This window comes from Schistocerca gregaria, unplaced genomic scaffold, assembly GCF_023897955.1.
Source record: "Schistocerca gregaria isolate iqSchGreg1 unplaced genomic scaffold, iqSchGreg1.2 ptg000182l, whole genome shotgun sequence".
NCBI lineage: Eukaryota > Metazoa > Arthropoda > Insecta > Orthoptera > Acrididae > Schistocerca > Schistocerca gregaria.
Genome location: NW_026061732.1, coordinates 28,800 through 42,337, shown reverse-complemented (window position 1 = coordinate 42,337; position 13,538 = coordinate 28,800). Strand labels below are relative to the sequence as shown.

At 49.1% G+C, this 13,538-nt stretch overlaps 4 protein-coding genes across 10 annotated transcripts; 1 reads left to right on the top strand and 3 right to left on the bottom strand.

Moving 5' to 3' along the window:
- Nucleotides 1–2,167: 2,167 nt before the first annotated feature.
- LOC126304758 (adenosylhomocysteinase-like) lies at nucleotides 2,168–3,732 on the bottom strand. Its single transcript, XM_049991941.1, has 2 exons — nucleotides 3,222–3,732; nucleotides 2,168–3,084 (listed from the first exon to the last, which is right to left on the bottom strand). The coding sequence occupies exons 1-2, from the start codon at nucleotides 3,715–3,717 to the stop codon at nucleotides 2,240–2,242; spliced, it is 1,341 nt and encodes a 446-aa protein (XP_049847898.1). The 5' UTR covers nucleotides 3,718–3,732; the 3' UTR covers nucleotides 2,168–2,239.
- Nucleotides 3,733–3,748: 16 nt separating this feature from the next.
- On the bottom strand, nucleotides 3,749–4,852 carry LOC126304765 (uncharacterized). Of its 2 annotated transcripts, none has more exons than XM_049991947.1 (2): nucleotides 4,647–4,852; nucleotides 3,749–4,588 (listed from the first exon to the last, which is right to left on the bottom strand). In XM_049991947.1, the coding sequence occupies exons 1-2, from the start codon at nucleotides 4,749–4,751 to the stop codon at nucleotides 3,812–3,814; spliced, it is 882 nt and encodes a 293-aa protein (XP_049847904.1). In that variant the 5' UTR covers nucleotides 4,752–4,852; the 3' UTR covers nucleotides 3,749–3,811. The 2 variants fall into 2 exon arrangements, with proteins under 2 accessions (XP_049847904.1, XP_049847905.1); XM_049991948.1 differs by having other exon boundaries at nucleotides 3,758–4,582; nucleotides 4,647–4,823.
- Nucleotides 4,853–5,630: 778 nt separating this feature from the next.
- On the top strand, nucleotides 5,631–6,458 carry LOC126304726 (hypoxanthine-guanine phosphoribosyltransferase-like). The gene is made up of 3 exons (XM_049991901.1): nucleotides 5,631–5,855; nucleotides 5,915–6,167; nucleotides 6,299–6,458. The coding sequence occupies exons 1-3, from the start codon at nucleotides 5,631–5,633 to the stop codon at nucleotides 6,355–6,357; spliced, it is 537 nt and encodes a 178-aa protein (XP_049847858.1). The 3' UTR covers nucleotides 6,358–6,458.
- A 2,640-nt stretch (nucleotides 6,459–9,098) lies between these two features.
- On the bottom strand, nucleotides 9,099–13,459 carry LOC126304757 (uncharacterized). 6 transcript variants are annotated; one of them, XM_049991937.1, is made up of 3 exons: nucleotides 13,200–13,459; nucleotides 10,014–13,131; nucleotides 9,099–9,832 (listed from the first exon to the last, which is right to left on the bottom strand). In XM_049991937.1, the coding sequence occupies exons 2-3, from the start codon at nucleotides 10,426–10,428 to the stop codon at nucleotides 9,156–9,158; spliced, it is 1,092 nt and encodes a 363-aa protein (XP_049847894.1). In that variant the 5' UTR covers nucleotides 10,429–13,131; nucleotides 13,200–13,459; the 3' UTR covers nucleotides 9,099–9,155. The 6 variants fall into 6 exon arrangements, with proteins under 6 accessions (XP_049847894.1, XP_049847895.1, XP_049847896.1 ...); XM_049991938.1 differs by having other exon boundaries at nucleotides 13,301–13,445; XM_049991939.1 differs by lacking the exon at nucleotides 9,099–9,832 and having other exon boundaries at nucleotides 10,398–11,411; nucleotides 11,614–13,131; nucleotides 13,301–13,444.
- Nucleotides 13,460–13,538: the final 79 nt, after the last annotated feature.

Sequence of the window (13,538 nt, the reverse complement as noted above, 5' to 3'; positions counted from 1 at the left end):
TCGTGTGTATGGAAGGGGTTAGGGTGTTCCAGAGGGGCGTTGTTGTTGTAGTCTGGGAGGTGGGGTGCGGGGTTGGACAGGTGCAAGTAATTTGGAGATGTGTGGAGGTAAGGGGGGTCTGGGGAGGGGTTGTCTGGCTGGAAGGTAAATTCGAAGAAAATTTTTTTTTTGGGGGGATAACAGGAATGAGAAGGGTGGACAGGAGCGGGTTGACGGGTGGGTGAGTGGTTACGAAGGAAGTGGGTGTTGTTGGGGCTGCGATCTGGAGTGTGGACGGCTATGGTACAGGGCCAGGATGCGGCGACGCGGGTGGAAGGGGGGATGACGGGAAGGAGGATGGCATCATGGGGAGTGGTGGGGCAGGTAGCGTACAGATTGGAAGGCATGGAGGAGAACGTTCTATGGGGGTTAGAGTGGTGGACTTGAAAAGTATCGATGGTGAGGGGACTAGGGAGGGAATTGGGAGCTATCGTTAAGTGGGGATTGAACGAGGAAGTTGACTGCTGTGCGTCATCATTATGAAGGAGGTGGTTCGAGAAAGAGTAGGAGTCGTCAGTGAGACAGCTGGCTTTCGCCTGGCAAGTTGAGTCGATGGACGGTTGGTTGGTGTTAGGATGTCCTGGGAGATGATGACGGTTTGGCCGTATAGACGGCGTGTCTGAAGTTGAGCGATGGCGACTTGCTTTAAGTTGCGCAGCGGAGAAAGAGCTCCAATGAGGATTTTTGGCTTTCATGTTTACGGAGACGACCTTAGGGTGAATTTGATGAGGGGAGTTTTCGCCGACAGAACGACTCGTTTTTCTTGGTGAAGGACTTCGTTGAGGATAGATGTGCGACTTCACGAAACTTTGAATTTCCGGAGAAGAACGGGGGTTGGAGGGGAAGTTTTTGGAGTCCAGGGAGGATGAAGTACTGGAAACAGAAGAACAAAACAGGCGTTGACTGTCACTGGCATCTGTCAACGGATAGCTAGAAGCGCATTGTCGATGCTGCGTCGACTCTTCTGACTTTACGTGCTTATTATACACCAGGCGCGGGCATTCGTAATCTCTTTTAGGCGGTTGCATATGAAAATCGGTGTCAGTCCTCTTCTGGAAGGGCTTTAGATTAATTTTTCGGCAGGAATGTTGTTTCAGCGAGTCAGTTTTAGAAATTTTTAGTGTTTCTTGGACGGCAGAGGTCGAGCCAGGATCTCCCATCTTCGGCGAGTCTTTGAGATTGGTTCTCAGGACGATGATAGGCCTTTTTTCTTTTCGGTTGGGAGGATTGGGGGTGACGTGCGCTTCTCTGGGAGGATCAGACGCACGTGTTTGAGTGTCGATTTCCGTTAAGCTGTTCGAAGGACAAACGTATTTTTTTTCTTCAGGCTTTTGGTAAAAACCGACAGAGCAATTCCACGTCCCGAATTCAGCAAGGGGCAGTTCTGGCTCCTGCAGGGAGCGGAGCATCGAGGGAGCGCCAAAAGAAGGCGGGTAGTACAGATTCAACTCGTTGCCAAGCTCAGCGTCTTTGCTGTCTCGTATGCCAATGAGCTGGTTGTTTGGGTCAGAAAAATTGCTTCGTGCGGGCTCGGGGGAGAGCAATAAATCGGAAAGGACGCCCTCTTCGGAACCGACTGCGTAGTGATAGTCGCAGTGTAGCGATCGAAGCAAGGGGGGGAAACAAGCCATGGGAAGATGCATCCGATGACTCACCCACTAAGTGATATGAATTCATATAAAATATTACTATACTAAGGAGGAACAGACTACTTGACAGCAGGTGTTGGTGAGAATGGAAATCATTGGAAATGGATTGTACGGGCAATTAAGTTAAAAAAATTTCGTAAAAAAAACCGTCAACAGATCAATAGGCGCGAAACAGACTCAACTCTTGCATACAAATAGCGCCTTCTCTCTCAGTATGGGCGTGCAAACGAAAAAAAAGACCGGTTCAGTGGTTAGTTCGTCAGCAATTAACCGAAAATAGCCTCTCTCTCCAAATAAATTAAAACTCGCTTTGCGACTTCAAAACCGATACGGTTCTTATCGCCTTAAGCTTAAGTGCGAAATTCCGACCCTCCGTTGCATCTTGTGCGACATCACAGACGCAGAACGACTAATCGTGCACCGCTCGCGCACTGGCTCGAAAGAAACCCGCTCTCTCTCCTGGAATACGCAAGCGGACGTGTCTTTTGTCAAGGCTATAAATAGCCTAAAAATTTTTTTAGATCTGCTTCTTACAGCATGGAGCACTCTGTTCAATACCGGTAGTGCTGACTCTTGTAGGGCCCTTCCGGATTGACTTCCAAGTACTTGGACTGTTCCGGGGTCAGCTTGGTCAGCTTGACGCCGAGATAGTCTAAGTGAAGCCGAGCGACTTCTTCGTCCAGCTCCTTGGGCAGCATGTGAACAGAAATGCTGTACTTGCCCGGGTTTGTCCACAGCTGAATTTGCGCCAGCACCTGATTGCAAAAGGAATTTGACATCACGAACGAGGGGTGTCCGGACGCGCAGCCCAAATTGACGAGCCTTCCCTCGGCCAAAACAATCAGGTGTCTGCCATTTGGTAGTGTGTATCGGTCGACTTGGGGCTTGATGCTGACCTTCTCGACGGCGTGCTGGTCGAGCCAAGATACCTGAATTTCGACGTTAAAATGTCCGATGTTGCACAAAATCGCATAGTCCGGCATTTGTATGAAATGCTCGCTTGTTAAGATATCACAGCAACCCGTGCACGTCACGAAAATCTGACCCACCTTGCACGCGTCTTCCATGCTCACTACGCTGTATCCGCTCATGGCCGCCTGCAACGCGTTCACTGGATCAATCTCCGTCACCAGCACTCTCGCCCCCATAGACGATAACGCCTGCGCGCATCCCTTCCCAACGTCTCCGTATCCCGCCACCACGGCGACCTTTCCCGCCACCATCACGTTCGTCGCCCTCTTGATCCCGTCCAACAGGGATTCGCGACACCCGTACAAGTTGTCAAACTTGGACTTCGTCACGGAGTCGTTCACGTTCATGGCCGGCACCCTCAGTTGGCCGTGCTCCATCCGACGATACAAACTATGCACGCCCGTCGTCGTCTCCTCAGATATCCCTAATGCGCCGAAACGCGAAAAAAACGCCTCAGTACCTTCTATACACACACATATTCAACACACAAATTCAGCGCAGCCGCATCCACGGCGACCTCCTGTCAAAGGTGCTCTCTGTCTAAACCGTGGACGAGCGTACCCCTTATGCCACTCAGCAGCTCCGGATACCTGTCGTGCACCAAGTTCGTCAAGTCCCCCCCGTCGTCCAAAATCATGTTCAGGTATTCCCCGTTGGGCCACATCAGCGTCTGCTCTATGCACCACGTGTACTCCTCCTCCGTCATCCCCTTCCACGCATACACCGGCACCCCTCTGGCCGCCATCGCCGCCGCGGCCGGATCGTACGTCGAAAAAATGTTGCAACTACTCCATTGCACCTCGGCCCCCAAACAAATCAGCGTCTCTATCAGCACGGCCGTCTGCACCGTCATGTGCAAGCACCCCGCAATTCGTGCGCCTGTCAGAGGCTTAGACGAACCAAACCTCTTTCGAAGAGACATCATTCCCGGCATTTCCACCTCCGCCAACTCTATCTGCATTCGACCCTCTCTCGCCAACCCAATATCCGCCACCCTGTAGGGAAAACGATGCTTCTCATCCCTCAGCCGTTGAATTGCCGCCATCGAAGAAACCATCTCGAAAAAAATATGACACACAAAACTTTGTTGCCGAAAAAATTGTTTTATCTTAACAAACCACAAATCTCTCCACCCCCTTAAAAAAACACGTCTATCCTCGCCCAACTATCTCGTCCACCCAACTCCTCCACTCGTGGTTCTTCATCTCGGCTGCCAACTCCACCAAAGACTGTCTCAACCCCCTCTCGTCAAGAACTCCTCTCGTACTCGGCCGCCTCCTCACGATTTCTCTTATTGCCCGCAATGCCTGTTCTTGAGCATCCACGTCGTCTCCCTGCAGCGCCATTCTCACCAAGCTGTCCAAGATCTTTCTCTTTCCAACCAGCTCGGCAAATTCCGCGTTCTCCAAACTCATCCGGCCAATTTTGAACGCCAACTTCCTCTTGCTCGTCCAATCCCCCTCCAACTCCAACACGTACTCCAACAGCGAACACCCGTCCAACTCCAAAAACGTGTCCAAAACTCCATCCAGAGACTGCAGACAACCGCACAGCACCGACAACAGCTTCGCCCTCACCTCCGAGTCGTCTGTGTCAAACGTGCACTTGATCAACTGCTTCAACCCGTTGTGACCAACCACAAACGACGACACGAAAGACGGGTTGTTCTGCAAGCACGTGGCCAACACCCACGCCGCGTGAGACTGAATCGCGGGATCGCGCTCCTCCAGCAAAGATTGAAGCGACGAAATGCTACCTTCCTGTTGGTCCAAAAGAATGGCGTTGTCGATGTCCTCGGTCAAATACTGAAGACCCTTCAATGCCTCCAAACGTTCCTCCCTAGAAAAAGACGGAGGCAGCCTCGACAAGTACTTCTTCAACCTCTCTCCATCGCTCTCTAAAATGACGTTCAGAATTTCTGACTTTTCCTAAAAAAAATAAGTCACCCGTAAAAGCACCGTTTTCCCAGTTCTCTTCAGCACCTACCTTGTCTAAACGAGAGACGGTTCCCTCCTCCTTCAGTTTTTCTGCAGACGCCCTCAACGCGTCTAAGTCGCTGTTCTCAATTCCCCACTGCAAAAGAGGATTCATGTTCACTCTTTTCTCCTTACACCTCTATCAACTCTCTAGAGACAAACCAACTTGCCAGTCAGAGAGTTACGATACCCCAAGTAACAGAGGTAAAATAAACCTGCAAAAAAATCTCATAAAAAAACATTTTTTTCCTAAAAAAGATGCAACCGCAAAGTGTACATGTTCTCATAGACACCGCGCTAATCCCCGCATCGTGACCTGTTCGCGGCTGCGGAGGGCCCGTGCACTATGTGAATCGTGTGTTCTCGAAACTCTCTTTGGCGCCTGTCGAAAACCCCGAATGGACCGCTCCACGCGCGAATCGGCTCTCGAGTCCGCTGAGGAAGCGTCCGCTCGACGTTCTTCACATCCAATAACCGTGATCTTCTTCTCCTGGACTCTTTTTCTGCGCTCCGCGTTCTTTCAATAAGAAAATTCCTATCGCCGTGTGTGCACGCCCGTGTCCAAAAGCCAAACTAAAGTTCTCCGTGCTCTGCACCGCGCGTAGCCGAATTCCACAGCTGGAGACGGCTAATACCCAACCGACCGCGCGAGAGCAGAGCAGGTCGCTCAGCTTGTTCAACCGAATGCAACAAGACCTATTTTCGAGGGAAAATGACCTTTCGTCGATCAAATAGTGATCGCACGTATTTAATACACCTTAAAAGTGTCCCGCCACAGAATTTTCCCAGCCAAACCGAAAAGTGAGCGGCCACAGGAGGTCTTACCTCCCGCTCTTTGACGTCGCTCCCGAGCCGTCCGGTCAAACCCAAACTAGACAAGTGGAAGCCACTTTCTCTCGCGTCAGTCTATGTAAGGAAATGTCCGCACTGGCAAAAAGAGACGCCGTCTGAGAAAAAAAAAAAATTGTTTTTGTCGTATCATTTTGCTTTACCGATGGATCCAAACATAGAGGTGGTGTTCGATGCCGATGCGATCGCAGCTAGAATAAAGTCCCTAGCCGATATCATCAATCAGGACTACGCGGACACAAGAGAACTCGTGCTCGTCTGCATCCTGAAGGGCGCAGCCATCTTCGCAGCCGACCTCCTACGAAAAATACGAATCCCTTGTCGCCTGGAATTCATGGCTGTGTCCAGCTATGAAGACTTTGCCAGTTCCGTGCGTTCGTGCGAGGATTGAAATAAAGTTTGAAACTGAAGCTAATGGCTTTCGTCCAGAATACAGTTCAAATCCTGCTCGACTTGAAACATGACATAGCCGGCACCGACGTTCTTCTCGTCGAAGATATACTAGATACGGGCCTGACGCTCAAAAAAATACACGAAATGCTGAAAAACCGATCACCAAAAAGCCTCAAAACAGTCTGTTTGCTAAAAAAGCACAATCAAAAAATTTGTGTGAACATCGAATACGTGGGCTTCGAGCTTCACCGAGACATGTTCGTCATAGGATATGGCATGGACTACGCAGGTACGAGAGAGCTGCCGGGCGTTTCGCAAACGGCGCATCTCTGCTCTAGAAATGCACGCCACCTTGTCAAACTTTAACGCATTCGTCAGACTACAATTTAATTTTTTTTTTCTCCCCCTTTTGGCAATTAGAGAGGTACCGAGAGCTCGATTATATCGGCGCATTCAGAAACATTGAACAGAGCCCCTGACCTCATTGGGGAGTCGCGGCCGAGCTGTGCCTTTTCCCCTCCGCTCATGTATAGAAAAATGAAAAAAATAAGTAGCCTTTAGACTGTGCCGGCTCCCGAAACGGCTGTTTTATATCAGACGCCTCGCCTAGGTATTTGAGGCGATGACACTTGAACGCGGTTTTTTCTTTTCTGTGAGATAAGTGTGCGCAAAAAAAATTCAAAAAATTATTCTTCTTCTACTTTGTCGTCGGACCGAATGAAGCTGCTCAGGTTTTGTTTGGCCCACTTCTCCCAAGTGAAAGTCTTCCAGTATTCGCTCTTCTCTAGGAGAATGAACCCGACTTCGACCGCGATCAAAACGATGATGATCCACTCCAACCAGCTGGAGTGCTTGATGTTCAAATGGTCCCTGACCAGTTCCATGTCCTTGCGCGCCGTCTCCAAAAGCTGGTTGCACGAGTTCAATCGGGACCTCAGCATGAAAGAGCGCTGGAGCAACTCGTACAGCCTTTCCAATTGAGGAGAGTCCCAAAGGTATTCCGGCGGATTTTTGAGTTTGTCGTCGTTGAGCTCGGAATTGATCTTCAAAATGATCCCTAACATGGTGAGGACCTGCGGCTGAGTCAAAATGTTCGGCGCATGCGTGAACATAGCGCGCAGACGAAAATAAGAGACCAAAGATCCGTGATGTAGGAAAAACGCGCTGGCTTGGGTGGAAACGTCCTTACAGATAGATTCGACTTGGTGCTCGACTTGTTCGAGAAGCAAGCTTCTGTACATGCAATAAGCGCTCGTGAGCTTCTCAAGGTAAGCACCCGGACCCGAGAGGTGAACGATGTCTTGAGGAAAGTCCATTCCGGAGCGCGGCATGTAACTAAAGGAAATCTGATCGTGATAATACTTTTCAAAAGGTTCGATCTCAGTAGACTGAATCAGTTCTATCAACGAGTAAACATCGGCGTAGCTCGCTCCAAACGAAATCAACGTTCCTTCCCTGAACAAAAAAAAATCCTTGACGTGCCCTAAAAATTCCAGGAAGGTAGCAAAGTCAGGCGTTGGGCCGTTCGTCGGCGAGAGGCAAGAAGATCCACCCCAGGATTCAGACCTCAACAGCAGATGGACGTTATCAAAAGGCCTTCAAACTCGCGCTGAATTCCCCTCGAAGAACAGCATCGCGTACCCTTTTCCGGACGCGCCGCAAAAGCCGGCACGTGTTCTCGGCTATTAAAGTTTTGTTCGCTAATCTGCATGTACAGTGCGCTTTTGGTTCTCCTCTTTCCGGTCCATTTCGGCCGAATGCCAATCCTGACCCCAGATAAGATTTTTCAAAATGCAGGAAAAATAAGTTGTACGGAATTGTCAAAAGGCGTATACACCTTAAACTGTTCTTAATTCATACCGGTCGTAGATCAAATCCTGTACAAACTGCAAATCATAGCCCCTGCAATAGTGAATGCCCAAAATTCTTCTATGCTACCACTCGGCGCGTGAAGTGCCAGGAAAAACAGTTTCGCCTAAGTCAAAATCCAGCGTGCCGATTCGTGCAAAATTCAAAAAAAAAATCTCATACTTGATCGATGGGTGGCACTTGTTCCTCTATGTGTTCAAGAAAGCCTTCGGACTCGCCAGCGTGAAAAATCATCGCCGTCATCGCTTCGAAATCGCCTCTGTACCGCTGATGTGCACAGTAAGTTCTGTTCAGACCCCCGGTCCACGCACGACCCTTCGCCGCAGTCCACGACCAGTCGCGTCGTCCCTTCGACTGCTCCTGGAGCACTCTCGCGTAGCTCCGCCGGAGTGACATACCTCCCTCGCCGGGGGGAGTCGATCGGAAGGTGCGGTTCCGCGCGAAGCAAGGGGAAGGCCGGGTCGCTAGGACTCGCGCAAACGACATGTCTCTCCCCGTCTTAAAAAACTATGTCTCGAACCGTCGCAGAACAAAAAAATATGTTTTTTTTTTTTCGCCTGCACCACAAGTTGGGAATCAGATATGAACTTCAAAGACAGCGGAAAAAAGCTGTTCGATGACGACTGTGGCCAGTGCGACATACTCGGCGTAGACTTGAAAAACGCCATTCACACTGCGAAGGCTCATATGAAAGAAAACTTCTTGAAAAAAGACCAGAACACGCTGAATGACAAGCTGGCCTCGACCGACTCGGACGAAAACACCCTTGAAAGCAACTCAGAATATTGGCCATTCAGACCGCCTCCAGGCATCATAGGAATCGGCCACTCTGGATGGCAAACCATTCACACCTTCGCCTCTTATTTTCCAGAGAAACCAACGTCGCAGCACGAGAATGCCGCCAGAAACCTCATAGAATCGTTTGCAGTTCTTTTTCCGTGCAAGATGTGCGCGGAAGACCTGAAAGACTACGTGGCGGCTCACCCAGTCAGCGCTTCGTCAAGGCAAGAATTTTGTAAATGGACATGTGACATGCACAACCATGTAAATAACAAGTTAGGCAAACCGCCATTCGATTGTAATTTGTTCGACAAGTATTGGAGAATCGCACTGTAAGCTCACGGATTTTTTTGATTGAATGCGTACAGAATGCGTAAACGAAAAATAAATAAAACCGCCTAGAGAACAGCAATTGTCGTGCGCAAGCACATGTTCAGCTATAGATGGCGGCTGCGTTGTCTGTCTACGACAATACCAAGGGACAGGATGCGCGTATCGTGGTTGGACAGCGAATAGAATTTGGAGGACGCGTCCCCCTTCGTCTAGTTTTTACAATAAAAAATTTTCGGTGTTTGGTTGGCTACTGGAATTTCGAAATTTATGGTCGTTGCGGTCACGGCTGCCGAATTCACATCTCGTCATCGCTTTCTGCCTCATCGTAGCTCTCGATCCCATTTGCTTCTGAACCGTCCGCAGATTCATCCGATTCGGGGTCAGATTCTGGATTTTCGGAGCCACCTTCAAATTCGCCATTTTGGGACGCTTCCAGAGAGGAATCGGACGCCGGTTCCTCCTCGACGAAGACATCGGACAGAGGATCCACCACGAGTCGATTTTTCGCCTTTTCTTCTCGAGAGCGAAATTTTTTCTGTTTGCTGGAAACAATCGAAGCGTCTTTGAGCCTCCTTTGCATCACACTCTTAGCAGTGGGCGACATGTAGTGAGCGTTTTCCCAAAGGACCTTTCCGCAAAAACTACCCTGAAGGATGCGAATGGGCTCGAGAACGAACCGAGGTCCAATCTCCACCAAAGACCGCTGTTGGTCGCCCTTGTTGCCAGAAGATACCTCGTCCACAATCTGATAGTTTCGAAACCAAACCTTCTCATCAAGCCAGGAAAAGGAAAAAACGTGGTCGATGAAAGGACGGCTTCGAGGATGCCCTTTCGGAGTTCCGAAAATCTGAGAAAACAACTCCATCATCAACTTCGTGTGCGGGGATGCGCCAAAAGAAGCGTCAAAGCACAACACGGGACGAGACCCCTTCAGGCAATTCCCAGTGAAGTTCAATTCATTCATTGTGTGGACTATACAAACCAACAAAAAAAAAAGTTAACGACGTCGCTTCGCGTAATTGTCCGAAAACACTTGACCCACCGTGCACAATAACGAAACCAATGATCAAAACATTTTCTCAGTCAACGGACACGTCGGTTCGACGCATATTGATCTCTCCGTCTTAAATGCACTCCACAAAAAAAAAAGTACCATTCAATGCCTGAAACTTCATGCTCGGCCCGTTCGGTGTCTTCGAAAACCACATGTACAAGTATCTGCCCTTTCTGACCTCGAAGAAAATGCAGTTGTTGCAGTTTCTAATGTCGGTTATTTCGTTGATATTGTGTAACTTTGTCTTTGTATCAAATTTTGAGTCCTTCTTGCTGTGAGGAAGTAAGCTGATGAGATCCTTCATCAGGTGGCGGTGACGATAGCTAATTCCGCGAGAAGAGAATACCAAGACCTTCTGCTTGTTGACGTAGGTACTTCGAATTCGGTCAAGGCGAGCCTTCGATGCCAATTCATTGTCCTCTTCGGGTGCCTCGTCTTCTGACGAAGACGAGGAATTCAAGTCTTCCTTCTGGCGCCATTTAGCAAGAAGCAGGCGGCGCTCGCGTCTCCCCATGTTCACGATCCGCGCAAACGCAAATAAAAAATTATCCCTTTTTTTTTCTCGATAAAAAATTACATTATTTCTCCCTGTCGCAGAGAGCCAGCACCTTGAAGTCTCTGTGTATCAGCCGCCCCTCCGGATCGTAGTGAGCCGCTCTGAAGCAGTGCTCGCAGTAATAAAACGGGTCTTCCTGTGCAAATGAGTCCGAGAATGTGACGTATTTAGCGCAAAAGCGATTGCAAACCAAACACTTGTTCTGTCGAACTTTGCTCTGAAACACTTGCTTGGGGTACACCCCAATTCTGTCGTTGCCACTCAACGCACGCAAAACGGTAAAGGAAATATGGTGCTCGCAACAGTTGCCGTGGCAGTACAAATACCTCTTGTTGATTTCTATCTGTAAATCTTCAAATTTCGTACTTTCCATTTTTTTGCTCTGAATCAACCTCAGACTCCAATATGAAGATTCTCCACTCTCCATCCAACGCCTAATAGGCGTAGCGCAGTCGATGCCACCGCTGAAACGTGTGTCGCTATAAAAGCAGTCCTCAATGAAAAAAAAGCCATTCGACCCAACTTCTTCGCTAAATTGACCTGCAGAACAACTGAACTTGTCCTTCAATTCCGTGAGATATTGAGACCCTAGAACCAAATACTCTTGAGCCTTGAGATCTCGCTTAGGATGATAAAGAACAACGTTCATAACAACTTCATTCTCGGAAATATTTGTACTCTCTTCTTCAACAGATTCCTTAGTCAAGTAGTTAACTTCAGCATTCCGATACTTCGGATACTTCCTCCGAATATATTGAACGTGCTTCATCGATTCCAGGTTTGACTTCCTCTCCTTCTCCATAAGGTCCTGGTAACAGGGGATAGGCGCAGTCGACACCAAGTCGGCTGTCGTGAGCTGTTGACACAAAGGATCCGGCAACGCAGCGGCTATGGCATTCGCAATTGCCACGTGAGGCGGCACGTAGCGCTCGTCCTCGCACCTGCAACAGAGAAAAGTCACCCATTATTAGCCACGATGGCCATGCGCCCGCACATCGATGCCGACCGGTTTTAACAGCGTCACACACATCAGTACACGCAACATGCCGACTATGACAAGTGTAACATAAACACACACACGCGGAACACCACGTATTCATTCAATGCCTCTTTTCCATTCCTCCATAAAACATCCTGCCGTACCGAATGTCAGCACTTGAAATGTCTTCTGTAGAACACCCAAATTGCTCGCGGTCTAGCTCCTTAATGGTGCTCACTGCGCGCTTAAACTTCCAAACATCTATTAGAGAGTGTGCCGGTGAAGGGCCGCTGACGCCGGCGCCAACCACGCAAGTCATGCCATCGACTCGATCACCCTTGACCTGCAGATTCATCCCTTTCGGGGAAAGCTCTGTAGTAAATCGAAAAAAATGCCAAAACACCCTTCAGGAAAAACGTATACAAAACCGGACTATGTGTGCTAAACCTGCACGCATACATAATCAAGCTGTGTATTGAGCAATGTCATCCATAGAAAGGCGTTGTACGGTAAGTTCGTCGTGCGTACGGACATAGGCGAACTCCAGAGAGGTGTCCTTTTGCAAAACCACGCCGAGCGCACCACGATTTGGACCTTTGAGGATGATGACTTCTTTTCCCACAGATGGTACAACGGTTTCGAGATCGTCTTGATCGAGATCGTCAAGAGATGTCCCGTCGTCCAGATGAACGGCACATCGGAATCCGGAAATAACGTCGACGACTGTGCCTTTCTGACAGTAGAATTTCCCATTTCTGTAGCGCTTGCTGCGTATTCGGACGCGAATGTTGGGCATAACCCAAAGAGCATCAAGTCCCCTGGTGCGATCAGGTCGACTCGCTGATTGGGAGGAATTGCCAGGGGGAAATGATTTGCCGTCGATAGAACGGCCGAAATTTTTTTCGTTAGACGATGATAAGCGAGAATCCCCTTGATTGTCTAAGGTTTGGTGCTTCATCAGCATCAAGGAGCTCCGGTCGATTTCTACATCTGCGCCGCTCGATTCCAATGTAACGATAGCCCTATTATCACCAAAAATGGACCGAACTATAGCCGTTAAACCCTCATGGAGACCGCTAATAATAGAAACTCGAGAGCCACGTTGAATTTTATTTTTTTCATCAAGCTTCGAATGGCGCCTTTCTTCATTGTATTCTGCATAGGACAGACTTCCTTCTTTATTGCCCCTTCTCTTCGAAATAGATGAAAATGGTCTAGGCTCAGCACCTAGTCCAAGACGACTCTGTCTCTTTGCGTACTCAACAATCTTTACTTTCTCGTCTTCAGGCTTCCACGACATGCCTAATAGCATTGCCATCCCGTACTCATCGATCGGTACCCGATTGTACGCTTCTTCGCCCGGAGAGTCTGGACGTAGTGATAAGTCGTATTTGTACCGCTCAGTCTCTGATTCAATCTCCTTCCACTTCCTCAACTTATTCCTTGTTATTTGAGGTTTCCTCTTTGCAACCGCCTCTCCCCTTCTCTCTGACGGGCGCTTCGGTAATATCAAACCAAACTGACCGTCATCCATTAACAACGCCTGATCACCCCCACCCACTTCTTCCACTTCTTCTTCACCCACGGGCTCCGCAGACTCCTCGGAGTCGTCCCCGTCCAGCGGGTCCACCGGTATCGGAATCGACAGCCTCTTCTTCTTCGTACATTTCTTAGACTCCAAGCTATTAAAAAAAAAGGTCAGTCACGACTTTTAGCCAACACTTTCATAAGACCACAGTAAATGATGAACCTGACTATGCCACCTGGACCGACGCTGTGCACGAGGTCACCCTCTTGTTCCTTGGACCCCTGTCCCTGTCGCAGCGCCGGAACCAAAGCTCCTGGGCGTACACGCGAAGGCCTCAAACTGAACTCGACCCTGGTCGGATTCGACTCCCCAGAAGAAGCATTCATGGGACGAGAGGGTGCACCAAAAGTAAGAAGGCGCGCTCGCCACAAAGTGAGCTGCGCGGCCAAGCAGAATGTGAATTTTATGCTTCTGCTAAAAAATAATCACCTGTCATAAACGGCTAACACAAAAAGAAGTTTTTTTTTTCCATAACACATAGCGCGGCACACATCGAAGACA